The 25758-nt window shown below is 52.1% G+C and overlaps 8 protein-coding genes across 8 annotated transcripts; 5 read left to right on the top strand and 3 right to left on the bottom strand.

Moving 5' to 3' along the window:
• Window positions 1–933: 933 nt before the first annotated feature.
• On the top strand, window positions 934–4040 carry B0T23DRAFT_381679 (uncharacterized protein). The gene is made up of 7 exons (XM_062837277.1): window positions 934–1580; window positions 1664–1686; window positions 1875–1892; window positions 1960–2275; window positions 2352–3151; window positions 3220–3416; window positions 3500–4040. Exons 1-7 carry the CDS (start codon window positions 1424–1426, stop codon window positions 3540–3542), a joined length of 1554 nt encoding a protein of 517 aa, XP_062691577.1. The 5' UTR covers window positions 934–1423; the 3' UTR covers window positions 3543–4040.
• A 49-nt stretch (window positions 4041–4089) lies between these two features.
• B0T23DRAFT_381687 (meiosis protein SPO22/ZIP4 like-domain-containing protein) lies at window positions 4090–7818 on the top strand. The gene is made up of 9 exons (XM_062837278.1): window positions 4090–4463; window positions 4538–4897; window positions 4969–5120; window positions 5184–5906; window positions 5960–6087; window positions 6150–6565; window positions 6617–7174; window positions 7245–7420; window positions 7499–7818. Exons 1-9 carry the CDS (start codon window positions 4388–4390, stop codon window positions 7721–7723), a joined length of 2814 nt encoding a protein of 937 aa, XP_062691578.1. The 5' UTR covers window positions 4090–4387; the 3' UTR covers window positions 7724–7818.
• A 128-nt stretch (window positions 7819–7946) lies between these two features.
• On the bottom strand, window positions 7947–12430 carry B0T23DRAFT_160878 (xanthine dehydrogenase). Its single transcript, XM_062832722.1, has 2 exons — window positions 12029–12430; window positions 7947–11956 (listed from the first exon to the last, which is right to left on the bottom strand). Exons 1-2 carry the CDS (start codon window positions 12223–12225, stop codon window positions 8029–8031), a joined length of 4125 nt encoding a protein of 1374 aa, XP_062691579.1. The 5' UTR covers window positions 12226–12430; the 3' UTR covers window positions 7947–8028.
• A 1101-nt stretch (window positions 12431–13531) lies between these two features.
• Window positions 13532–15410, top strand: B0T23DRAFT_160938 (Aldehyde/histidinol dehydrogenase). Its single transcript, XM_062832724.1, has 2 exons — window positions 13532–14907; window positions 14981–15410. Exons 1-2 carry the CDS (start codon window positions 13752–13754, stop codon window positions 15262–15264), a joined length of 1440 nt encoding a protein of 479 aa, XP_062691580.1. The 5' UTR covers window positions 13532–13751; the 3' UTR covers window positions 15265–15410.
• A 46-nt stretch (window positions 15411–15456) lies between these two features.
• Window positions 15457–17156, bottom strand: B0T23DRAFT_160934 (pyridoxal phosphate-dependent transferase). The gene is made up of 2 exons (XM_062832723.1): window positions 16843–17156; window positions 15457–16772 (listed from the first exon to the last, which is right to left on the bottom strand). The coding sequence occupies exons 1-2, from the start codon at window positions 17022–17024 to the stop codon at window positions 15557–15559; spliced, it is 1398 nt and encodes a 465-aa protein (XP_062691581.1). The 5' UTR covers window positions 17025–17156; the 3' UTR covers window positions 15457–15556.
• Window positions 17157–18241: 1085 nt separating this feature from the next.
• On the top strand, window positions 18242–20405 carry B0T23DRAFT_319493 (uncharacterized protein; the record flags this gene model as incomplete). Its single annotated transcript, XM_062835126.1, has 4 exons — window positions 18242–19239; window positions 19353–19500; window positions 19682–19942; window positions 20007–20405. The coding sequence occupies 4 exons, from the start codon at window positions 18242–18244 to the stop codon at window positions 20403–20405; spliced, it is 1806 nt and encodes a 601-aa protein (XP_062691582.1).
• Window positions 20406–20906: 501 nt separating this feature from the next.
• Window positions 20907–22766, top strand: B0T23DRAFT_381701 (DUF2407 C-terminal domain-containing protein). The gene has a single exon (XM_062837280.1). It carries the CDS (start codon window positions 21279–21281, stop codon window positions 22389–22391), a length of 1113 nt encoding a protein of 370 aa, XP_062691583.1. The 5' UTR covers window positions 20907–21278; the 3' UTR covers window positions 22392–22766.
• B0T23DRAFT_381702 (Ima1 N-terminal domain-containing protein) lies at window positions 22767–25656 on the bottom strand. Its single transcript, XM_062837281.1, has 3 exons — window positions 25227–25656; window positions 24308–25132; window positions 22767–24252 (listed from the first exon to the last, which is right to left on the bottom strand). Exons 1-3 carry the CDS (start codon window positions 25353–25355, stop codon window positions 23113–23115), a joined length of 2094 nt encoding a protein of 697 aa, XP_062691584.1. The 5' UTR covers window positions 25356–25656; the 3' UTR covers window positions 22767–23112.
• Between the last annotated feature and the right edge of the window lie 102 nt (window positions 25657–25758).

Consider the following 25758-nt stretch of genomic DNA (forward strand, 5'->3'; position numbering starts at 1 on the left):
TCTTACTGCCTGCTGTGAAACGAAACGGCCCTTATTGGCTGCTCTGGCTAGTTAGACACAGCCTGGTTAAGACCGCCCGCCTGTTGGATCTCTGCAGGGACATCGAAGCAAGACTCATGCGCTACTCCTGGAAGATGGAGAACTTGAACACATCTGCCTTCTGAGTCAACAGGGTACTGCGCATGACTTTATGTCTTTCTTTATATGTGCTTCTGCAACGTTGGAGTTGTTGTTCAGGCATATACTATGTATATCAAGTAAACCCAACACGAACATGATGGTCTGCAGAAGAGTCACATGTAAAGACTGAACATGGAGTCGGTATGTGCACTAAAATGCCGACAAATTGGATATTATGTAAGTCATAGCATTGGCCTCGGTTTTGATTGGAGGCTCCCGAAACGGAAAGAGGACGCATGATCACAAGGGACACTGAACATTGGTTCTTGGTTGTTTTTGTTTCCCTTTTGATTCTGTATTGATGTGTCTTTACTTTATTATTCAATAACCGCAAGGATATGTAATGGCTTAATGATATTCCTGGTACATGTGAAACACCGATTTTCAGGTCAACATCGACATCTCGAAATTCATCAGCTGGAGAAAGGAATCCAGGCTTCAGAACCCCACTTGCTGTTTTCGACGACTTGAAGGTGTGTAAGGAAAGTTACAGCGGGTTACACACTGTGGCCAGCCCTGCAGCAAGGCACCTGTGGGTGTCCATCCCCTCCTGTCCAGCGGTCCTGGCGAATGAGGGCTGGCGGACAAGAGGAACCCCTGCCGTTCTGGCCGTCTGTTGCATCCTTCAGGTTCCATTACATGGGAGACGCCGCATGCAATTGAGCTTGCGCGACAGTGGAGGCCAATGAGGTTCCCTCGGTGCCGGCAAACAAAAAGTATCGATTACGGAACTTTGACAAGAGAGCCATTTTCCCGAGACGAACCGCCAGAAACCTGCCCAGTACTACTGCCAGTCGACGACCATTGCCGTCTTGAATCAATGTCCATCGCAGTCGCATGACCGAGCCCGTAACCACTTGCGAACGATCCAGTCAGGACCATAACCACAGAGGAACGCGACCGCTACCTATACAGACGAAAAGTGACGAGCCGAGGCAACCCTAACGAAACGAGCTTACTACCAAGTACCAACCGACCGGGGAACCCGAGCAGAACACCAAAGAATAATACCGGAGAAAACATCCGTCAAACGTCAACAACGCCCGAGCTTGTTAAAAGAGAAGATTCGTATTTGGGAGAAAGAGGTGCAAGAACAAACCACAACAAAGGCTGGCTCGGAATCAACATCAAACTGCCATCATCCCCCTGCGAGGAGCCGCCGGCCTGGCTTTAGATGAGCAGTGAACTCAACGGCCGTTGCGTAACCACCAGATCCAATGGGAGCCTCTACACTCGATAAGCAATGACGGGAACAGAAGCCACGGAAAAGCCCAACGGCAAAGAGGCGGGAACCAAGGACATCATCAAGTCCGGAAGCGACACCAAGCCCAAGGATCACCATCCCACGCCCGCAGACGATGTGCAAAAGGCGCCCAAGAAGCGCCGCAAGGTCAATCATGGTACTTTTTCCGCTGTCTTCCTGCCTACACCACTTGACCGCTCTACTTCAGCTTGCTAACTCTGTCTGGTGCGCCTGTTGTAGCCTGCCTTTACTGTCGCCGATCTGTAAGTCGACCAAAATGCACCACCGACACCCCATCTCCTGCCGTGCTAGTTACCCAGGCAGGCTTCGTACATGGGCTACCGTAACTGCCATAGTACGGAGTCCTGCAGAAGACCCCGCTCGGTCTCGATATACACACAGACTTTACTAGTTATCCTGGTGGCTGACCATGTTGTTTTGGCTGCCTTAGCACATGACGTGTGATCTTGTATGTATTCTTCCCCCCTTCGCCAAGGTGGAGCTCTAGCTAACGAGTTCCTCGTTACCATTCACAGGAGAGACCTTGTACAAGATGCATCAAGCGAAATATCGGCCATCTCTGCCACGATGAGCCTCGCGATACCGAGTCGCGCAAGGCCAAGAGCGTGCTTGGGACTTCGACCTTACATGACTCCGAGTCCCAGCCGGACATTGGGCGCAACGCTACGGACAAGACCATGAGACCACCCGGTTTTGATGGCGGTATGGGCAATGGATCTGTCCAGGTAGCAGGTGCTGCAGCGGTAGGCCGGGGCGCTCCTCTCCAGCTCGTGCAACCAGGTTCTGTTGCTGGCATACAAGCCAGCGCCCTTGGCGGTAGCATGAATCAATGTGAGTGTCGGCGCTGGATCCTCCTTTTGCCTTTCTCCACCATGGTCAGTCAGTTTGCTGAAATTGCCCAACATAGTTGCCGGTCTTCCGGATTCTTGGTTAACCACTCAAAACCACTATCACGACATGCACAACTTCCATCCAAACTACATGGTGGCACCTGAGGTTACGAATGAATTCAATCTACTGAACGAATTCTTGTCGGCAGGCTTGCTTGAGGAGTCGGCCTTCATGTCCGATGATCATGGCCTAATATTGGGGGCAAACCAGTCTGCGGTGTCGGGATTGCCTAATGCCAATAACAACGCCAACAATGCTAGCAGTAACAGCAAGGGAAATAGCAGCAGCAACAGCGGCATGCTCCCCCCAAGTGCCACACAAGGGACCTCGATGCTACCACCAAGTAGCGACCAAACAACGGCGATAGGGAAGCCCGCGAGTACAAACTTGGATAATGCCCGGGATGCATACTATCTTCAAGCGGCAGATCCGTCTGGAAACGACACACCGGAGGAACGCATGCAGCGCTTGCTACGAGCCAAGTACGAAGCCGGACTATTAAAGCCGTTCAACTACATCCTTGGCTATAAGAGGCTCTCGGATTATCTGGATGGACACGTGTCGCCGACGTCAAAACAAAAGATTCTGAAGCAGATCGACCGGTTCCGGCCCAAGTTCCGCGAGAAGATACAATTATTGACTGATATGGACCTGCTGATGGTGGAAATGTGGTTCGAGAGGACGCTGTTGGAGTACGACCGAGTTTTCGCCAGTATGGCCGTTCCAGCCTGTTGCTGGAGACGAACCGGACAGATTTTTAGGGGAAACAAAGAGATGGCGGAGCTCATAGGCGTGCCAGTAGAGAGTTTACGAGGGGTAAGAGACACAACACCAATGCGCCGACGTGGAATATTATCTATGATGCTGACTTTGGTTTTGCTTAGGGTCAAATCGCCCTGCATGAGATCCTGACGGAAGAGTCGAACGTGAGATACTGGGAAGAATTCGGCACAATAGCATTCGACCCGGCTCACGATACCCTGATCACCGCGTGTTCACTCAAGAACCCCAACGATGACAAGGGGACCAAAGTTGTGAACTGTTGCTTTTCTTTCAGGATCCGGAGGGACGATCACAAGATGTAAGTGTCTTTTGTTTTTCACGGATCCCCTGTGTTTGTTATAGGCAAAGTGGTATGGTGGTGAGGCTAACAAGTACATGTAGTCCGAGCTTGATTGTTGGCAACTTCCTCCCTCACGACCCATGACAGTGTTTTGTATACACCCTGCCACAATATTGTTTTCCCAAATCAGTACTCCTGTGATCGGCAATGCCGATGAACAATGCGACACTTGTTTGCCATTAGCCATTGCTACGTAGCTTTGGTCGGAAAAGCATGAAGCGCGGAAAACAGTACCTGGGTTTGCGACAATCCACAAGAACTACCTCGCGTTACTGGTATGGCCATGCTCGATACGGGACTTCGTGCTCATCGTGAGTGGGCAGGATACGCATTTAGGTCGCGCAAACTAGTAATAAATGGCGGAAGGAGTAGGGCAACGTAAAGGCAAGAAGAAGGTCGCGCCTTCCGCGGAAAGACAGAAAGGGGCTGGCGCTTCTTCGGTGATGCCTAATTTCGATGGGTACACCTGGGCAAAACTTGATCAATTTCACTGCAGCGTTCCTCACTTGACACTGCAAACCTTACCTAATCATTGCATTGCAACTTGGAACTACATGGTCTTCTGAGCAACCCAAAAAAAAAAAAAAAAAAAAAAAAAAAAAAAAAAAAAAAAAAAAAAAAAAAAAAAAAGAGAATATCAGAAGTTACCCCCTGACGGCAATTCAAGCCAGGAGCCATGTCCCAGCGGTGTGTTCCGTTAAAGAACTTCACCTGTGCTTGACCTCGTGTTCCTCCAGCGTTCTTTCCTTCTCTGCTTTAGTATTGTATCCTGCTTTTGAACGGCGTGCTTTCCCGCTGCGCTACGCCAGGTTTTCCAGACCGCCTCATCCGCCGGCTTGTCCGGTGAAGACGACTTGAAGATAACCAGTCGCAGACAAGGCAATGTTGGTAACACGTCGTGTTGAAGCTTCTCGCTCCCAAATTACAATATGCCCATCCCAACACGAAACAAGCATGTGTCGCAATCAGCCAACAAGACAGACAAGCACATAGAAGCAGCGTTGGGTGCGCTTTCATCTTGGTTTTTCTTCCTCGATTCCTACCGTTCGCCAAGCTGACATTAGCTCTTCTTCTCTCAGATTTCGTTCGCCATCTATACAAGATCTTGTCGAGTGACCCAAGCGATGCACCGGCAACAGACCAGCTGGTTGATGAAATCAACCAACATGTCAAGAAACTTCACAATCACACTCACAAGCACGGTGCCGGAGTCTCTGGCGACCCCGAGATAGACCGGCAGGGTACCCGCCTATGGAATATTTGCACTCGACTGCGCCGGGACTGCGAACCGACAAACAAGAGACTGAAGAGGCTTCATCTCCACGGGCGCGTCCTTGCCTTCCATTTACTTGTGGTTGCAAACCCAATCAAAACGAGCAAGGCACAAGATTTGATCTATGTGATCAAACTGGCGCTCAAGGCGGCGCGAGACTGTGTCGGTATGGACAAGCCCTCACTCACTGAATATGTGCCGTGTTCCATGTGGCTGATAGAGAGCGTTAACGTCTAGAAAGCTCCGAGTTTGAACTGGCCACTAGGGTACTACAAAAGGCCGCCGACTACAAAAGCCATCTTCAAGATCTTGCATCAGGGCTTGCCAAGGAGGAGGTGGACGAATACAACTGTCTGGAAGTGGAATACTTGATTATGAGAACGGCTTTAGTGAGTTCTGGCCAGCACTGGGATGATATTTTACACCTACAGTGAGCTAACACCGAGTGTCAGTCATGGGCAGATAATCATGTAGATGTTGCCGAACACATGTACACAAAGGCAGAGCGCCTTCGCCAGTACCTAACCCCCGAGTATGCCGAAAAGCTGGCTGATGTCCTGTACGAAATCGGGAAGTCACTCGCCTCCCGCAACGACTTCCCTCTCGCCAAAAAATGGTTCCAACGAGCAAACGAAATTATCAACACTCCGAATCTCGAGCATCTGTCTCGTGAAGGACTCGAGCTCCGGCTGGCTATCTTGCAAGCACTCGTGAGCGCCCTACTAGCCACAGGCGCTTCAGCAGATCTGGACAAGGCCACGAAGCTTGTTGAATACATCGAGTCCGAGATGGGCAATAGGCCAGTAGTGTCCCTCCTCAAACTCGAGGTGCTTCGGAAGACGCCGGCGGAGATATTTGACGATGACGCATACGCTGATGTCTTGCGACGACTGATTAAAGACTTCAACTCCTCTGACGCTGGGTTCAAGTTGATTGTACACCACATAAGGAAACTACACGACAAAAGTCCTGGCGCTGCTTGCGCGGTACTAGACGATTTCACTCTCTCGCTACGCGGAGTTGACGAAGATGTTTGGATGGAGAAGGCGGTTATCACGCGGATGTGGATGATAACAAGCCAGAGAGACACAAACGAGACTATTGACACTGTAAGAGGTGTTCTCTCAAACTTGACGAGGCCGTTGAGCGCAGAAGCTGCTGTTGCAGCGCAAGCGGTATATATATCTCGAATTTCCGTTCCAGGTACTACTTACTGACTGTGAATTAGTTGATATGGAAGAAACTAGAGTCCAATTACAGCCAAAGACAATATGACATAGCCGAGAACTGGTGTCGTTTGTCACTCCATCACATCTTTCAGAATTGCGGACCTGGGAATGTGGCAAAGCTGGAAAGGTATCCAGTCATGTTCCCTTTAGACTTATTGCCTTGGTTCACAATATTCTGACTTTGAGTAGGAAGTTGCTCCTTTGTGCGCTCGCAAAGAATGAGATGGGAGCAGCTATATCAGTGGTTCACAATCTGTCCAAGCAAAGTTGGGGAGAGCCTATGACTGCATATCTGGCATTCAAAGTAGCTATTCGATGCGAGGACCGCAACTTAGCGGAACAATGCATTCATATCATAGGCCAGGCGCCAGAGCACGTCGACTTTCTGGGGGCTTGTATTGCAGAGTCTCACAAAAAGGGAGACATATTCTGTGCCATCGCCGCGCTGAAGAAACTTCAGGAGAATTACGAGTACAAAGATCCCAGCCCTATCCACCTACCAGCGCTTTTCAGATGCTTGATACGGCTCCTGAATATATTAGCCGAGAAGCCAGATGAGCGACAAGGAGATTTCATCAGCGACCTTTGCCGTCAGTTTGACATTGGTAAGCCCCGGTTTTTCCAAACTACCTTTACCTTGTTGCTAACAGCATCAGTCGTGTATGCCCTTGAGCGGCAGTCAAACGACCCCCAGACTCCAAAACTCTTCACCATCGACGAACTCGAATGGTTTAGCAGAAATGCCTATAACCTCGCCCTAAAACATACCACAAGCTGGGACCTCCGCTGCGTGGTGCGTCTACTAACGGCTTGCGTCAATATTATCAACCATTTCCCCTCCGACATGAGATCTCAAGTCGAAGTTACCCTCAAAGCCCTCTTCTCTCGCTTCATCATGGCTTCGGCCCTTGTTTCCTTTGCCAGAACTCAGGACAATGTCAACGAGCAACTCGAAGATTACCAATTGATGCGAAAACATGTCTCGGCTTTTGACCGTCTGGTTCCTGAATACCTGTCACGCTTGGATGAGCAGTCGCGAGAGGATATGGTACGGAAACATGCGACATTGCTGACCTTCGACTTTGAAGCGGCGGTTGCGCTAGGTCAGTGGGATGATCTAGGAGGGATCGTGCAGAAGGCAGTGCCATGTCGAAATGCTGTGGCATTTCAGACTATGGCGGACAGTCTTTTGAGGGCACAGGTTCCCGGGCAAGGTACGATGTGATCTTTATCATGCTTATCTCGTATTCGGTTTGGGGGCTACTGACACACTGGCTTGTACAGCGCTCTACTCAACTATGCGTAAGCTTGTCAACGAAATCTGGGATTTGGAAAGCTTCGACGCTGTCAAGCTAGCCAAGTACACAAGGTGTTTGTTCCAGGCGACACTTCCGCTGGATGATACGCTGGCTATGAAGCTGCTTCAGGAAGCTTGTCGCAAGGCGAGGGAGTTGCATGAGGTTAGTTACATCTTAACTCTTTTTGGCTACTCTGACGTTAAACCACACCTCGTTGCTAACCATGAACATCATCACTAGAGCGATGCCCGTTGGCCGGAAGAAGAGCTAGAGTGGATGGCAGCCACAGCTTTCAACCATGCCATTGACTTGTATGGAGCCTACGAGCGAGATCGAGCACAGGAGTGGGGATCTACTGCCATCAATCTGGCATATTATTGTCCTGATAAAAGCTTTGAGAGGATGCTGCAAGATAAGTTTATGAGATTGAGTTTTGAGGACGACGAGAGGAACAGGGGGAGATGATCGCGGACCTAGTCGAACAGGGAATAGTTGACCACCATCAGCATTGTCATTGTTGGTGTACAACATTCGAATCGAGAACATCAAGACTGTCACACCATGTACTTGAAATTCTGTTTGTATGGTATGCTTGACATCAATCATTGACTCGCATAAGAATCTGCAACAAGCTACCTTGCAATGTCACAAAACCCAGTCCTGTTTCCCCATTCTTCGTGAAGTACATATAAATGCTCCCGTCAGTAAGACCTAAATTTCACAGAACCAACCCCAGTAAAGAATCCGCAGTAAGCAAACAGAACAATAGCTCAGATAGCAATAAAGAAGCTCTTCTCTCCCTCCTTCGGCAACACCCTCGCCCTCTCAACAATAGGATCAACACACGCCAACCTGATCCTCTCCGGCGTCGCCGGGCTCTCCAGCCTCAACAACCCATCATCCTCTCCACCCTCGGCCCCAACCTTAGCCTTGACACCATACTGCGCTCTCGCCGCCTTGAGCGCATCACGAATGGCAAAGAAAACCGCACTGCCCATGAACAGCGGCGGCTCGCCAACACCTCTACTCCTTTGAATCGTCCTCAGCTCCTTCCACTCCACGTCCTTGAGCAAGCTAACATTCCACTGCTGCGGGATATCGCGGAAGCCAGGGATCTTGTACGTGCCCGGGCCGCGGGTGAACAAGTTACCCGCCATCGGTCCGTTGCGCATCCACAGCGATTCTTCCATGGTAAACAATCCCAGACCTTGCACAAACGCGCCCTGGATCTGCCCATAGTCAATGGCAGGGTTGATACTCTGCCCGACATCCATCTTGATGTCGGCACGCAAGCACGTCCACGTGCCCGTGAGTGTGTCAATTTCGACTTCGGCGGCCGTGACGCCCTGCGTGAAGTAGAAGAACATCTTGCCCTTGTTCTCGCCCCAGGTGTAGCCGATCTCGGGCGTCTTGTAGAAGCCCTGGGCAGACAGATTGACGCGGTCAAAGTAGGCGGCGTGGGCAAGGTCTTTCATGGTGGCGTCAGGGCCGAGCTTCTCGCGGTAAGGGGCGAGACGCTCGTTAAGTTGTTGGCAGGCGTTGTAGATGGCGTAACCGTTGAGATCGGAGGAGGCGGAAGCGGCGGTGGCGGAGGCGTTGGCGACGGTGTTGGTGGCGGTTTCCGAGATGAAGACGTTCTCGAGGGGGACGTTGAGAGCTTGAGCGGCGATCTGCGTCATCTTGGTGTGGAGGCCTTGACCCATTTCGGTACCGCCGTGGGCGACGAGCACGGAGCCGTCGTGGTAAATGTGAACGAGGGCACCGGCTTGGTTGAACCACAGGGCAGTGAAGGAGATACCGAACTTGGTGGGGATGATGGCGAGACCGCGCTTGCGCCACTTGTGCTCGACGTTGTACTTGGCAATGGCCTCGCGACGGGACTCGTACTCGGCCTCCTTCATGACTTGTTCCCACATAAGAGGAACGTGCCAATCTTGAATCTCTTGATTGAAGTGGGTATGCTCGCCAGGCTGGTAGAAATTGATCTCACGGAATCTCTCAACAGGCATGCCGAGACGGTCGGCAACTTCATTCATATACGACTCGGCAATGAACATGCCCTGAGGGCCGCCAAAACCACGGAAGGCGGTGTTGGACATGGTGTTGGTCTTGCAAATGCGGCCGGTGACATGCATGTTGGGAATGTGATAGCAGTTATCCGAGTGTGTCATGGCACGCTCGCAGACGGCGGCACTCAGGTCCCAACACCAACCACCGTTGTTGAAGATATCGACCTCAAGGGCTTGGATCTTGCCATCTTTGTTGACACCCATCTTCCACCGGCCCAAGAAGGGGTGGCGCTGTCCGGAGGTGACCATGTCTTCTTCACGAGTCAGCATGCAGCGGACCGGGCGGCCAGTCTTCTGCGCGGCAAGGGCAATGATACTGCTAAGCTGCACCGATCTCGTCTCCTTTCCACCAAAGCCACCTCCCAACCGCTTGACCTTGACCACAATCTTGTTTGCCGCAACATCCAAGACACGGGCAGCATATGCTTGAGCTTCGTTGGGATTCTGGGTACTGGAGATGATCTCCATTTCGCCGTCTTCGTGCTTGGGGATCGCCAACGTGGCGTTGGTCTCCAAGTAAAAGTGCTCCTGACCGCCCATCCTGGCAACACCAGAGAAGACGTAGTCGGAGTTCTTGAACCCTTCTTGCGTATCACCCTTCTTGATCTCCCTGAAGAAGTCAAAAAAGCTCTCCTTCTCGATGGCCTCCTCCATGGTGTAAATGGCAGGCAACTCCTCATATTCCACCTTGACAGCTCTGGCACCCTCGGCAGCACGGGCAGCCGATGTAGCAACAATAAGACCAATAGGCTGACCAGCCGTGTAAACCGTGTCTTCGGCGAAGAAGACTTCTTGGTAGTGGGGGGCACCCCAGTGATTGGCTGCGGCATTGGGCATGTCATTCTTGTCGATGTAGTCAACAACTCCTGGAATATCCAACGCAGCTGAAGCGTCGACGGACAAGAGTTTGGCATGCGCCTTGGTAGAGAGGACCAGGCAACCGTACAGTTCGTTCTTGAGTGGTGGAATATCGTCAGTATATTGAGCCTCTCCCGTTACCTGCTTCAGCGCCGCAAGATGAGGATTTGACTTTCCAACAGTCTCCTGCATGTAAGCAGCAGCCGCCTCTCTATCTTCCTGACCAGTAGAGATTTCCCTCTCCAGCTCGGGTACAACCTCTTCATCGGCGGTACTACCTAGAATGAGCATAAACTCGTGGTAGAATCGGTAAAAGAGACCAATGGCCAGCGACTTTCTGTAAGTGGCCATGCCTCCCGGTACGCTGAATGAAAGGTTGAAGTCCTGCTCCAACGCATTCATGACACCTTCCAGTGTCTCTTGTTCGGCGAACTTCTTGCCCAGAAGATACGAATTTGCCGTCTTAGCACCGACGGTGGTAGGCGCCATACCGCCATAGACAAGGCTGCATTGGTCGACAATGCCGTCCTCGTTCAGGCGAACTCTGAAGGCAGAAGTAACGATAGCAATATCGTCATCCTTCCTCTTGGCCTGCTTATAAGCCCTGAAGAGCTCGTTTTTCTCCCGAGTTAGCGGGACACGGATAGCAGCCAGAATAGCGTCCTGTGGAAGTGCCGTACGGCGATAACCAGTAAAGAACTGGGACATGGGGATCTCGGTTTCAACAATTCCGCTTTCACCGAGAGACTTGGCCACCAGAACAGCATCAGCAGCCAGCAGTACTGGGTTCAAGTCGGAAATGGGCGAGGCAGTCACCAAGTTCCCTGCTGGTGTACCGACATTTCTGATCTGCCTGCCAGCAAAGTACTTGAGCTGCTTGTACATGGCATTGAAGATCTGCCCCCTCTTCTCTCCGTAGTGCTTGATGGCTTCCTGGCAGACATTCTCCAGATCGGTAAGAGTGATGTTGCCGCCCACCTCAAGATGATTTTCCTTGAAGGAGTACTGTCGTAGTTCGGGAATATCGCCAACAAAGACAGAAATGGGATATTGAAGAGCCTTGAACTTGATCTCGATTTGTGTTTCTGTGCTGCCACCAATAATCTTGGCATTCGGGTACACTTTCTTGATCTCCAGCAGCTGCTCCAGCTTGGTGGGACGGAACCATCGTTTCCGCTTGTTTCCAAACGAAAGTGGCCTAAACTCCTGCTTCTTGAGTGCTGGAGGGAAGATGAGCTCGGTCTCTGGGTTGTACTCGATGAATCCTGGAGGCGTGAAGCGTTTGATGGGCTGGTCGTCTCCGTTCTGATTTGCTCCTCCGCAGCCACCACCACCACCTCCCTCCATACAGCATCCACTGCCGCCATTCGTCTTGCTGTTACCGCAAGCCGAAGGCGCCTTCTTGGTGAAAGTGTGAGCAGCGTCTAGGATAGGGCGGTATCCGGTACACCTGCAGAGGTTTCCATCAAAAGCCTCTTCGATGTCGTGTTCTGAGGGGTTGTCATTGTTACGCAGAAGAGCGTACAAGCTCATGACGATGCCGGGCGTACAGAACCCGCACTGGGAGCCATTACCCTTTGCCACCCGTTCCTGGGCGGGATGTGGCTTCTTGACGTTGCCGATACCCTCGACAGTGATGACATGCTTGCCGTCGACAGATACTAATGGTGCCAGACAGGCGTTTACACTGGCATGGTAGATTTTGTTTGTTGTTGGGTTGAACTGGGAGACGACAACAGTGCATGCTCCACACCCACCCTCTCCACAGCCGCTGTCGGGGGGAATGTCAGTTGGCTACCTAACGGCCTTTAGTTATCCACATAAACCTGAGTGACAAACATACAGTTTTGTGCCCGTCAAACCAATACCACGAAGGTATTCCAACAAAGTGATTTCGGGGTCGATGTCATCCAAGACCACCCGAGTGCCGTTGAGGTAGAATCGAAGAGTGTCGTCGAATGTCGTCGTTAGAGATCCGGGCAGTGATCCCAAGTCTAGAGGGGTGGCGCCCGATTCCACGGGGACAGCGCTTGGAGCCATGGTCTGGATGATAGAAGCTAGGGACACACAACAACAAGGACAGAGAGCAAGACAAGTGGTCCCTTTTGGTGTTGATCCGGAAAATATAAAAAAAGAAAATTAAAAGCAGAATGCAGAATGCAAATCTTCACAAGTGGAAGGGTCCGGAAGAAGAAAAGTAAGCCCAACGAGGTTGGATCGGGGGAAATCAGTTGGCCAGATGTTGCTGGTTAGTGAAACACTTGTCTATCAGTGCGTTCCATTTATTATAGATAACCAAGTGTCAAACATGATGGGAGTGCCGAGGGAAACCACAGGTGGCAACCCACTCGAGGACCGAATAGTGTAGTGCCCGTTGTTATCCTTTGAGGGGGAGCCTTGAGGTCGGTGTGCCCCGATCAGTTACACTACACTAGAGGTATGTACAAGCCTCACAAAAAGCGGCAGAGAGCGGCTCCACGGTGGACGTGGGAGAGATAGGTACTATCACCTAGGACGGAGCAAATCAGAACTCCAGGAAAGGATCCAAGCTTATCAAAGGGAAGGCGACATGAGGGAGACAAGGCCGTCAATAAAGTGCAAGTGGGGTAATAAAACGGCGTCGGACGAACACCTTCCCCCACAGTCTCAGACTCGCGAAAGTTGCCATCTACCTAGGAATGCACAGATTGCGGAGCACGGGTAGTCTTCGTCTTCGGCCGGTTCCGCCACCGTCGGGTCCCCTCTGTTTTCACTCCAAGTTCGCTGTGTGCCGTGGACTCGTTCAGTTCTTCTCCGCAGCTTGTTGGGCTTTCGGAGCACTCCACTTGCCTTTGACCCTAACCCTTTGGCTTCCTTACGTAGGTAGCACTCTTGGCTTCCCCTCATTGCAGTGCCCCTGTCGCCGTCCCTCTCCAAATTTCACTTTCACAACTTCAACAAACAGGTCGACAACATGTTCTCGTCAGCTGCCGTTGCACATGATGAATATTCTATGCCATCCTGGCGCTTGTACACTACGACCTAGGATGATCAATGGGTACTGGCCCCCCCTTACACACCTCAAACATACCCTTCCCTTGGCATCACTTGCGAATAGGGTCATCACCACCATCTGCCGTCGCTGAAACCAAACAATGGCAACCCCCCGCCCCTCCTTCTCCGCATCGCGGCTATGCATTGACAAGGAACACTTCCTCTAAAGACTGGTCGACGGGCATTCTCCTCATTCACAACCTCGATCGAGCTACATAGTGTCTTCGCGGCCAAGTTCACCGGGTATATCTTGACCCGGCTGAACAAAAAGGCCATGCAGTAAAGCCGGGGTCGTATACCCGCTCAATATCATGGCAGTGTGTTACTATGGAAGCGTGGTTGATCGTCGTCGAGAGGGAAACACTAGTGTAGGCAAAGTTGATCTACACCTTACGAATATGTAGAGGTAGTGGTAACAGCCCCCATATGATCTGTTAAATACATACTTGATTCCCTCTCGAAATCATCTCCGTTGATATTCTCACCACACGCTTCACCACAAACCGGCGTTCAGACCCAGACCTGCAAAGAAAATGGAAGAACTCGAATTCCACAACATAATCAACGACACCCCCCGCTCCTCCCCCACCACCCACACCGTCACCGACCCGCGAACCGAATCCCCCCTCTGGCCGTGTCCCATTGCCTCTCCCGCCGACTTCGAAGACGCCGTCGCCTCTGCCCAAATCGCCTTCAAAACCTGGAAGCTCACCCCCCTCTCCGAGCGCCAAGCACTCCTCACAAAGCTCGCCACCAACCTCGAAGACCACCTCCCGCTTCTCTCCCAGATCCTCGCTCGCGAATCCGGCAAGTCCCTGCTCCTCTCGGAGCTCGACGTCCGCACTTCCATTGCCCAATGCCTTCACTACGCCCAGCCTGCCAACGCTTTATCCGACCACATCCAATATGAGGATGAAACCGTCAAGATCATTGCCACGCACGTTCCCCTCGGCGTCGTAGCCGCCATCTGTCCCTGGAATTTTCCCCTGATCCTGTCCAGCATAAAAGTCGTTTCGTCGCTGGTCACGGGGAACTGCGTCATCGTCAAACCCTCGCCCTTCACGCCCTACGCCGTCATGAAATGGATCGAGCTGGCTCGCGGCATCTTGCCACCTGGTGTCCTGCAAGTCCTCAACGGCGGCGCGGATCTAGGTCAGATTTTGACGTTGCATCCGGGCATCGCAAAAGTAAGTTTTACGGGCACGATTGCGGTAGGTAAAGCAGTCATGGCGGCCTGCGCCAAGACGCTCAAGAAGGTCACGCTGGAGTTGGCAGGGAACAATGCTTGTATTGTTTGTGCGGATGCCGACCTACCCAAAGCGGTGAAGAATGTGGCTAGTGGTGCGTTTTTTAACGCTGGGCAGGTGTGTGTGGCTACCAAGAGGGTATATGTGCATGAGAGTGTGTATGAGGAGTTTGTGAGGCGGTTGGTGGAGGAGGTCAAGGGGAATTATACGATGGTGGAGGATGCGAGTGTTCCTAGTGTGTTTGGGCCAGTGAGTAATAAGGTCCAATTTGAGACGGTCAAGAGGATCGTCGAGGATTGTAAAGGGAAGGGGTATGAGATCGTGGCGGGAGGCGAGGTGAGGGAGAGTGGGAATGCGGAGGGGAAGAAGGGGTTCTGGTTGGAGCCGACGATTGTCAAGGGACCGCCAGACGATTCGGTGTTGGTCAAGGAAGAACAGTTTGGTAAGTCTCATCTTTGTTCTTGTCGGGTTTGATGTGTAGTGGTTTACTGACTACTAGTTATGCGCTCTTGCAGGACCCATCCTCCCTGTGATGAGCTGGTCCGACGAAGACGATGTCATCAACCGCTCCAACTTGGCCAATGCTGGGCTTGGTGCTTCCGTTTACTCCTCCGACCTGGCTCAAGCGGAACGGATTGCTCGTCGTCTGGAAGCCGGGGGTGTTTGGATCAACAAATCTGAAAGGCCACACATGGGCGCCTATTTTTCCGGCTTCAAGGACAGTGGTTTTGGCGGTGAAATGGGCAAGCAAGGTCTTCTGTCTTACTCGTATACCCAGAGCATTCATTTTGCCAAGTAACGCTAGAAAATAAAGGTCAAATGAGGACTGATCATCGCTCATGATGCAGAGGATGGGGTTTTAAAGAGTTTGGCTGTGCTCTAAATGCTATTAGACCGTTTCAATCAAGCCCTATGGTACCTGATAAACCCTTAAAATGTGTTTTGAGGGGCAAAAGGAAGAGAACACGCACTCTGACTGTCTAAAATGCCTTCATATCGAAGGTCACCGTGTAGTAGCAAAAGTATTGTCTTTCCAAAATCCTCTGTTCAGATCATCGCAAGATCTATGACCACCATCTCCATCCCCCCTTTTACTGCTTAATGAACTTCTTCAACCCCCTCAGCCTCTCCTTAGCATCCTCCAACACCTCATCAGGCTTGCACACCGCGAACCGCAACCAGTCCTCCACAATATGCGCATTCACATCCGTATAAAACTCACTGGGTGGGATCGCCGCCACGCCCAGCTCCTGAATCAAGAACCACGCCAGCTTGAAATCCCTCGGGCGCTCCGCCACATGTGGCGGGAAGGGGTACCCCTCAGGAATCTCCACCTTGTTCAAGTTGGCCATGACAAAGTATCCGCCCTCGGGGATTGAGTACGGCAGGCCGAGCTCGTCCCAGATGGCGTTGAACCGGCTCATCTTGTTCTGCATATCCTCGATGCATTGCGTCCAGAACCCCTGCTGGTCGGCCTCCTCGAAGCCGATGGCGCAGGCTTCTTGGAGGGGCGAGACGGACGAGTAGCAGATGCGTGTATGCGCGGCGGCCACGTACTGGATCAGCTCGGCGGGGCCCATGAGCCAGCCGACGCGCCAGCCGGTGGCGTAAAAGTTCTTACCGGCGGAGCCGACGGTGAGGGTGATCTTCTCGACCTCGGGGGACAACGTAGCCATGCGGGTAAAGGGGGTGTAGAAAAGGCGGTCGTAGACTTCATCCGAGAGAATGATGATCTGGTTCTTGACACACAGTTCGGCAATGCGCTCGAGCTCGGCGCGCGAGAAGACCTTGCCGACGGGGTTGTGCGGGGTGTTGATGACGAGCATCTTGGTGCGCGGAGTGACGGCGCGCTCGAGCTCGTCAAAGTCAATGGTCCACTCGGACGCCGACAGCGTCTTGATGTGGCCCTCCTTGGGCGGGTGCATGGGCACATACACGATCTTGCCGCCGGGCATCTCGATGTTGCTGATATACTGGTCGAAGAAAGGCTCAAACACAATAACCTCGTCACCCGGCTCGATGAAGGCCATGAAGGCGCTGAGCATACCCTCGTTGGCGCCCGTGGTGATGGTGATCTCGGTCTCTGGATCCAACTCACGCCCCCAGTGAGGCGCATAGGCCTTGGAGAGGGCCTTCCTTAGCCTAGGACGGCCGCGGGTTGGGGAGTACTGGTTGCATTCGACTCTGTCCAGAGCCTTCTTGGCCGCGTTCAGGATGAACTCGGGAGGGTTGTAGCCAAAGAAACCCTGGCCCATGTTGACGATGGGCTGTCTGGGCGAGGCGGCGGCGGCCTCGTTGACGATGGTCCTGAACTCCACATGTTAGCCAAGCCATTCTCTTCCCAGTGTAAGTGAGGCTTCTTCTCATGATCACTCACCAAACATCCTGGCGGTTGCCGGCCACGCGGGCGGCGGGCTTGAGTTTTGCGCTCATTAGGCGGTAGGAGTAGTGAAGATGATGACGCTGTGATTGAAGAAGTGGTTGAGGTGATTTCACGACAAAGCCAGTGGGAATCAATGACGAAGGCCGACGGAGGATTGGGAGCAGCAATCCGCTCATGAAGACAAAAACGACAGAGTCACAGGGACAAGGTAAGTTGGTTAACAGGAGAGGTAATACTGTAATTGTATTGGGATGCGTAAACCTTTTTAATCTTTCACGGGTTATTGCACCATTACGCTTTTGATACACTATAGCAGTCAGTATGACTCCGTAATCGGGCCTCGCACCACGGAATCCCTTCTCCGCTCAAATGTCGCAATCCGGGGAAGTGGGGCCTATGCCGGCTCCTGCCGGGCAGCACCATATGTACAAGTAGTGCATAAGTACATAAGCGTGTGTGTGTATAGTTACTGTGATAGTTGCATATACAATTATGCATATACCCAACATATCAACAACATCCCTCTTGGTCACTGGCTTTTTGTTTCTTGCATTATCAGCTTGAATTGGGAGATCATCTCTCAAGGTAAAAGAAAGAATAGTTTCACAGCAGAAGATGTTTGGACTGTACCAGATAAGAAACTCATTGCGAGAGTAGGCCACTTTGTCAACTCGACTTGACGGAACAGGTTGGTTGAGGATGATATTTAATACCGAGACGTCGAGATACATACCTCTATGTGAACTCGGGGATTCCAGTGTTGACCTTGTTTGAGTGTTTGGCAGACCTTGGGTAAGTCACACAACTTCTGTAGGATTCGATGATAACCATCAACACTCGACGACCAATATGCTCTTCTTTTTTACCCTTTGTCTGTCCATCTTAGCATCAAGCCTGATCTCATCCAGTGAAAACGACATGGTAAACTGAAACCAAGACCATCATCAGGTTGCTTCGATCATATTTCTGCGTAAATGTGTTGTCTGCCTGTCGCTGATGTCTCCTAGGGCAACCAGATAACTTTTGCCTTCCATCCCATCTAGCCTGCCCAAGGACCTTTAAAACCATTCCACCTTTTGCCGGCCCGATCTTTGCACCAGCCACAGTTTGTTCAGCTTGCTGTGTCTTTTTTTTTTTTGCTTGGATCAGAGTTGGCTGTGGTTAGGCGCTTGCGAATTTGCAGCTAGATTGTTTCGCGAGGGCCTTGTTCTCATTTTTGTGTCCATTCTTATGCATTCGCGACCTTGATCACCCCAGCAAACAACCAGACATCCGATCACGATAGTTTGCGCCCCTCTTTCTTCTTCAATCGTCCATCTTGTTCCAGCACTTTTTCCCTTTGCATTGATACAGCTTCTAGTCCTTCTTGCTCTTCTCCACCGTCGCCGCCAACATGGTGCGATCGCCGACTCCTAGCATACCGTTGCGTATGGTCGGTGGTCATCCCCTTCCCGCCAACGGAATGCGACCACCTCCGTCACCGAGCTATGAATCGGCTCCGTATAGCTTCAAGTTACGGGTCCCTCCCCGCCTTTGTCCTGCCAGACAGCTTGACTCGTCTCCAGAAACCAACACAGGCGGTGATCAATCAGCGCGCTATCAATCTCACAGTCCTTTCCCTCATCCTTCAACCTCAGAAGTCCATCATACGTCCTCGAGGGTGGGTCGAGCCCCTTCCAGACCCCATAGAGACTATCATCCGAATCACGAATTCGAAACAAACATCCCTGGCTTGGAGTTGCGCGAGAGTCAGAACATCAAGACTCGTACCAAGGCACCTGCATCGGGTCACCAGAACCACCACCACCACAGTTATAGGTACATACACTCGGGATCCCGATCCCGTAGGCCTTGCGACAACATCGACCACCAGATTAAGGATCCGGTGCCTATGTATGGCGTAGCGCTTGTTGACGACAGAGGCGGTGTTGAATTCTTAGCCACCGACAGGATGGACGACTGGTTGGCGGGTGTCGAGAATGATGACTTCATAATCTATGAAGACCCTGTGGAACACGGACCAGAAAGAGACGACATCGAAATGAGCAGTGCCGAACCCCAAACTGATGAATCTGGACTGGCGTCAACCGTCGTTCGTTATGCGATGATGGAGATAGAAGACGGCGGCGACTCAGACAAGGAGAACCAAAACGACGCCCCGAAGTATCGCCGCATTCGCAAACCCACCCCTATAAAGCCTACTATCCTGAGGGAGATCAAACTGAACCAGGTCAAGACTGAAATTGTCAAGGAGGACGATGCGAAGACCATTTGGCCGAAGGTGGATGACTCTATGCTTAGCGTTCTCAAGCGGAGGAGTATCAAGCGTCAAGCTGTGCGTCCATCCTTAGCCCAGCACCATGACGTAGATGAAGTGGCCGCTAACGGTTTGTCCAGGACTCCCAAGCCGACACGCTGGAGCGACCTGCTTCCAAGCGCAGCAAGTTTACCAACACTCTCAAGCGTGGCTTGTCCAAGATGAGCCTGAGGAGTATCAGAAGCAGCCGTGCTTCCAAGCAAGCAGGTACTTCATCTGTCGGCACCCGGGAGGTGTTTAGCCGACTGAGCTCCTGGTCATGGGTGCCTGGCTCCGAGAAGTTGCGCTCCGTCTCAGGTTCTTCTGGACAAGAGAGAAAAATCAAGATTTGCCTGGTTGGTGATGCTCACGCAGGCAAGACGGCGTTGGCCAAGTGAGTACTCTCGTCATGATAATGGGAATGGGGAAAGATGCTAACGCAAAGCGAATAGTCGTCTTGTTTCAGGAGAATTTGTCGAGGCAAGTAGGCACTCGCCATTGACCCGACCACAAAAGACATGCTAACACCCAATCTAGGAAAAGATATCAGATGTCACTCCTCGGCACTCGCCGATTACCGACCACCAAATCCCAACCGCTCCCTCGTCCCATGCTACAGATTATCACAGTTTCTCCATCATCGCTGATGACGGAAAGCTCGTCACTATCGAGCTCTGGGACTTCCCAGGTAACATTGCTAATGAGCGGACCACTCAGCTAGCTTCCAACTTTTTCCAAGCTGCCATCATCTGCTACAGCATCGAGGACGTCAAGAATCTTCCGGCCATCTGCGATACGGTACGTCTGCACCATGGTTTTCAGGATGAAACCGCTTAGGTGACTAACCCAATGTCTTATCCAGTGGAAACCCAAACTCGACCGCTCCCTCATCGATTGCCCTCGCTTTCTCCTCGGCCTCAAGAAAGATCTCCGCCCTGCCTTCCCGCCTCTCGGCCTCAGCTTTCTGCCTCGAAAGGAGCCTGTCATGGCCGACATGGGTCGCAGCGCAGCCTACCACTCCCGTGTTGCCGGCTATGGCGAGTGCTCGGCAAGGACGGGTGAAAACGTCGACGACGCATTCCGCGGCATTGTCAACTTCACCCTGAGCCACATGAGAAAGAAGGAGATAGGCATTGCCCATGGAAAGCGTCGAGACAAGGCTAAGGAGACGGTCAAGGATGCGGGCAAGGTCATGGTTGATGCGCTGTGTGGATTCCCGAATGGCCCGACTCCGGGCCGTGCGTGGAGCCGTCACTTGTAGGCACTCGCCGATGCTGAGCTGCTGGATACGATTTCTTTCGTCCGGATATCAAGATGGAGTTGCTAATTGTCAGATGGACATCATCTTTGCTGTGGAAAATGAATTGCCTAAATAATGTAGGATATTTACCTATTGGCCGGTTGAGAGGAAAAAGGGTCTGGGTCGAGGTTTAGGAGGCAAGTATGCCAAACAAGGGAACAACCAGCGACACGTAATTTTGCGGTTCTTCCAAAAAGTCCAACTGGAGGGCTTGTATGAGTACGTTATAAAAGGGTGTTAATGTGGAAAGGAACATGATGTTGTATCTTAGTGGTGGTTGCAGTGTTGCGGAACCCAAGGCGCGTCGTTAGGTTCTCTACACTACTAGCTCATGCAATCAGGTAGCCCCGCTAGATGCATAAACGTCATAGAGATCTCCAAGTCAGAGTGGGGAAGGTTGGGGGAGCTTGGCCTGTTCTGGGCAGGTACCTACTTCCATCTTCCCTTGTACAACAGCACACTTCCGTTTCTCAAAGCTCACACACCAAAAAAGTCCGTGAACCTTGATGGCCTCATAGATCTATATAGGTCACTGTATCACACAACCTGTAATAGTTAATACTCATGTCTTAGTTGCTCTGCCTTTCACTCTCATCGGCATTACTTTGTCCTTGATCCTTTCTATCTAGACCACCGTGCCAAATCAAAGCCTAGGTGCTGTGTCTATTCTCAATTGGCCCTTCATCTCTTGATTGTGTTCCAAATCATCGACCATTTCTGACGGCCGCTTTCATCTTGCTCAGCACGAATCCGGAAATCTAGTATATACGGTCGGTTTTCTTTCGCATAAAACCTCCATATCGGTGGTCTCGCGGAGCTACTCGAAATCCGACCATGAGTGACGACAGGGAAAATAGCTCGCCCTCCAATCGAGCTTCCAGACCACCAGTTCCCCGGATGATTACAGCCTCATCATCAAACAAACCATTTTCACCATCCCTCCACCTCACAGTCAGATTCAGCGCCTCCCTCCCTGACCTCCACCTCGACATACCCTCTCCCAACCGCACCACCATCGTCGCTCTCAAGCATCGCATCCGCGAGCGCCTCCTATCTTCCAGCAAAGACAGCAAAGATGAAACAACCGCCAAAGCGGCCCGGAGCCGCCTCCGCTTCATCCACGCCGGCAAGATCCTTCCCGACACCGCCGTCGTGAGCTCCGTCCTCCGACCGCCACCGCCGCCGCCCATGGTCATGGACGCCAAGGGCAAGGGGAAAGCCGTTGATCGTCAGCATCAGCAGCAACGTGTGTACGTGAACTGCAGTATAGGCGACGAGCTCACAGACGAAGAATTAGCCACCGAGGCAGCAGCCGCGGCGTTTGTACCTGCCCCCGTTGGATCCGTTGATTCCAACCTCTTAGGTACTGGTTCCGGTGCCGGCAGCGGGAAAACCAGCCGCACCACCGGCCTTCAACCCTCCTCCTCCTCCTTGTCAACAGCAGAATCCAGATCCCGGATCAACGCCTCCGCCGGCCAAGGAACGACAACAACAACAACAGACCGCAACCACCCCCGTGGCTTCGACCGCTTCCTCTCCGCGGGCTTTACGCCCGCAGAAGTGAACCAGCTTCGTCTACAATTCACCTCCATCCAAGCCTCGCGCTTTACTCCCGACACCATGCCGTCCCCTGATACTTTGCGATCCATGGAGGACGCCTGGATAGACAACAACCACGGTGGCGTCGGCGGACCGGGCATGGTAGAAAGTGATGACGGCGGCGGGATGGTTCCGGAACCAATAGGTGCCGAAACGGATGGGTTCAATGGCATGGTGGATACGCTCGTCAAGGGCATGTTTATTGGGTTTGTGTTCCCCTTGGGGGCCATTGCTTGGTTGTTGAGGGAGGAGGGGATGCTGTCGAAGCGATGGCGGGTTTCTATTGCGTTTGGGGTGGTGTTTGGGTTTGGGATCGGGCTGTTGAGGGTGTTCTCGTCTGATCAGTAGGGAAGTGGTCAGTATCCGCTGGTGAGGTGGATTGGGGACGTCTTTATGGAGATGGCGCATTGGGTCGGAGCGTGGGACTTCTGCCGGTTCGTGGTTGCATTTGGCATCATGTCCTGGTCTATCTACAGATTTGCTGGGGGGAGGGTTCAGGGGTTGGTAGAGGAAGAATGATTGAGATCTAACTAGCATTACAGAGTAGTAACCTTTGGTGGAGGGGTTGCTCGTTCTGGAAATACAAAGACTCGAGGACGACGGAGGTTGACGAAAGACCAAGAGCGAAATACAGCGGTTTGCTTTGGGAGTATGCCGTTCGAAGAGTGGCCAAGAACAAGTTTATGAGCCATCCTTCAGGGTAGTCAAGTATATATATATATATATAACAGAAGGGCGAGCATTGTATACCTGAACCACGCGCAAACACCCCAATGTTGAACACCGATCCCCGTTCTAGAAGGTATCCTGAAACACACGCGCCTCTTGAATCCATTATGTTAGTGTTTATCTGTATCGAGCCCGTACTTCCCACCTCATATACGGCCATGACACCGCTGGTATCTATGCACATGTACAAAACGCCCATTGTTATGCAAAAGACTCCCATGTTCCTTAAAATGCACAAGAACATACATTGCCCAACAACAAACCCAACTCCACAATGCAGGACCAACCAGATAATGCTTAGCAATTATTCATTTCAAAAATCTCAACCCAAATCCCAGCTTCACTGGTCCTTTTTCGCCGGCGTCGACCTAAAAGTAAGCAACCCACCGCCTAACCAGCCTCTACTCTTCTTCTCAGCCTCCTCCCTCTCCGCCTCGCGTTGCTCCTCCTCCTCCTCCTGACTCAGGCTAAAGCTGCGACCTAGCATTTCGGAGAGCGAGTTCCTGGGATCGTTCTGCGGCGGAGGCACAAAGAACTTGGGTGGCGCAAAAGCAACCCGTGCCGGGGTGGGATCGGTTCCCGTATCATCTCCAGCATCTCTCCTCATAGTCATGGTCATGTGGTCGTTGTTATTGATCCTCCCGAGAATCTGTTTCTGCGGAGTGTTGACGAGCGCAGTACTTCCGAAGGATGGTATCCCTGTGCCTGGCCGAGGTGCCGTGTGGCGTGGGGTGATGATGCGTGGTTGTTTTGTGAGGTAGTTATTTAACCTCTGAGCGGGCGCTGTTGGCGCTGGTGGTACACGATACCAGAAAGGTCCCTTGTTCTCATCGGTAGGAGCTTCGTTAAAGCCTTGGTTTTCTCGCTGGCCGACGGTTTGGAAGGCGCGGTATTGTGACTGAGTAGGCGTCCAGTCCATTTCCTGCGTGTACGCAGCCGTTGCTGACCTTGTGTTGGCAGCTGGACCAAGAGACGAGAAGGAAGGGCCAGTGCCAGTGCTAGCACCAGTACCAAAGCGGCGTGGTGTTGGGGAGAATGGAGACCCTGGAGTGGTCGGAACATTAGACCTTCCTACCCGTGGCACGAAGAATGGTGAATGGTCTATTGATGGTGTTGGAGATGCTGGGCTAGATGGGCCATTGACTATCTCGTCCAGCAAGTCAACCATGACCTTGATTTCGTCTGGTTTTTCATCCGGTGTCGGGGCCGGAGCCGCAACCGGAGCCGGAGCTGGCGCTGGAGCTGGGGCCGGTGGCAGTGATGATGAGAATGAAGATCGTGCAGCAAGTAATTGGGCCGATGGCTTCACTGCTCGTCCTGATCGTCTCGGGCCTGTAGCTGCTGCCGCCATATTCGCCGTTGTCGGCCTATATGTAGACGGTTGTGTTACAGATCCGCCTTGTGGTGCGGATGGTTTAGAGGTGGTCCCGAATAGGGGCGCCATGTCAATATGGATAGCACGAGGAGCGAGGAGATGAACCTGAAGCAAATTTTAGTCATGATTGGACTATGAAGGGGCCGGCAAGATGACTTACAAGAATTGCAAAGCCGGCCCAAAAAACATGCGCGGCTGCCGGCATATTCAGCTCTGCTTGCTCCGGGCCAGCTAAGATGGGTAACCTCCTGACCCAAAATCGCATAAAGATTAGAATGGCCTGATACATGTACCAGGCTCGAAACCCAGTTATGTGTTTTGTAAAGCCTCGGTGTAGCTGAGGATACCGTGGATTCCACCAGACGCTTAGGATCGCAGTAGTGAGACTCCAACCACTTAGCCGGTCGGTTGACGGCAGAAGGTTGAAAAACCAAAAGCATGTATTCACAGCTCTCAGAGTCCACGGGTTCGGCGTTTCACCCAACCGCGTCACGATGGCCGCCTTGAACAGCATGAGCATTATGGAGAGGTGCCAAAGGAGTTGAAGCACCAAGCTAGCAGTCCGTAGCCACCTCCCCAAAGAGTCGAAGACGTTCAGCCAACTCCATCCTGTAACTTGCTGTCGCTGCTTGTTGCTTCTCTCGATCATCCGGAGTAAGACATCGGTTTTTGCCGTGTAAGCTGCTTCGCCCAGTTTCTTCTGGACGCGCGGTTCGCATTCGGCGCACATTTGAGGATAGAGGCGCTCTTGCAACCGTCGGAACTTGTAGATGTTCCTACATCGCTCTTCGTATTCAGAATCGTCGGGATCCGGGAGATACTGGGCCAGAACAGCTCGAAGCTTGTCCTGGTTGGCCAAACACTTGTTGCAAAAGACGCTGGCGCTCGAGGAACCGACGGTGGGCGAAGTTGCTCGCGTCGTGGCAAACTTGGCAGGACTTGCTTCGTACTCGGTCGCTACAGGAGGATCGGTGATGTCGCCGTTCTAGCGGAACAAAGAGAAGGTGTCAGTCAGTATACAGGTACAATGTGCGCCAACCAGGTCAGCTGGATAGATTCAAGACAGCAGGGAGACCTACGCCATCAAGGTAGTTTGTTGCGTCGCAGTTCCGGCATTCGAAGTTGCGGATGGAGCTGTTCCATGGGGTCGAGGTCTTGCGGCCACAATAGAAGCATGTTAGATATCGAGTCCTATTCAGTCTGGGCATTTCTTCGAGTGGTTGCGCGTTCACGCGATGCCCATTGCAGACTGTGTTCGGTTTTCAAAAAGCGGCGCGCAATGTCTTTTCTTTCTCTGCGACACGGGCAGAAAGCCTCCTTCAAATACGTCCTCAACCGCTGAAGATGATCGCAGGTATTCGAAACCGAGAACTCAATTTGTCGTGGAATGGTTCTTCTGCTGATAGGTGATTGCTCGATGGAAGGTCGTCCAAGTGGTGAAGGGTAGTGGTATACATTCAAGACGGATGGAATGTGAAGATGGAAGCGACATGGGACTCTGGGGTTACTCTGCTGAGGGGGAGCTCTCTCTCTTGAGGTTCCGTTGACAACCTACAAGCATCCATGCGGTTCCCAAACTTCCCGCTTTCTGCCAGGCGGTCGGTCAACTTT

The sequence above is a fragment of the Neurospora hispaniola genome (assembly GCF_033458365.1).
Source record: "Neurospora hispaniola strain FGSC 10403 chromosome Unknown B0T23scaffold_5, whole genome shotgun sequence".
Taxonomy (NCBI): domain Eukaryota; kingdom Fungi; phylum Ascomycota; class Sordariomycetes; order Sordariales; family Sordariaceae; genus Neurospora; species Neurospora hispaniola.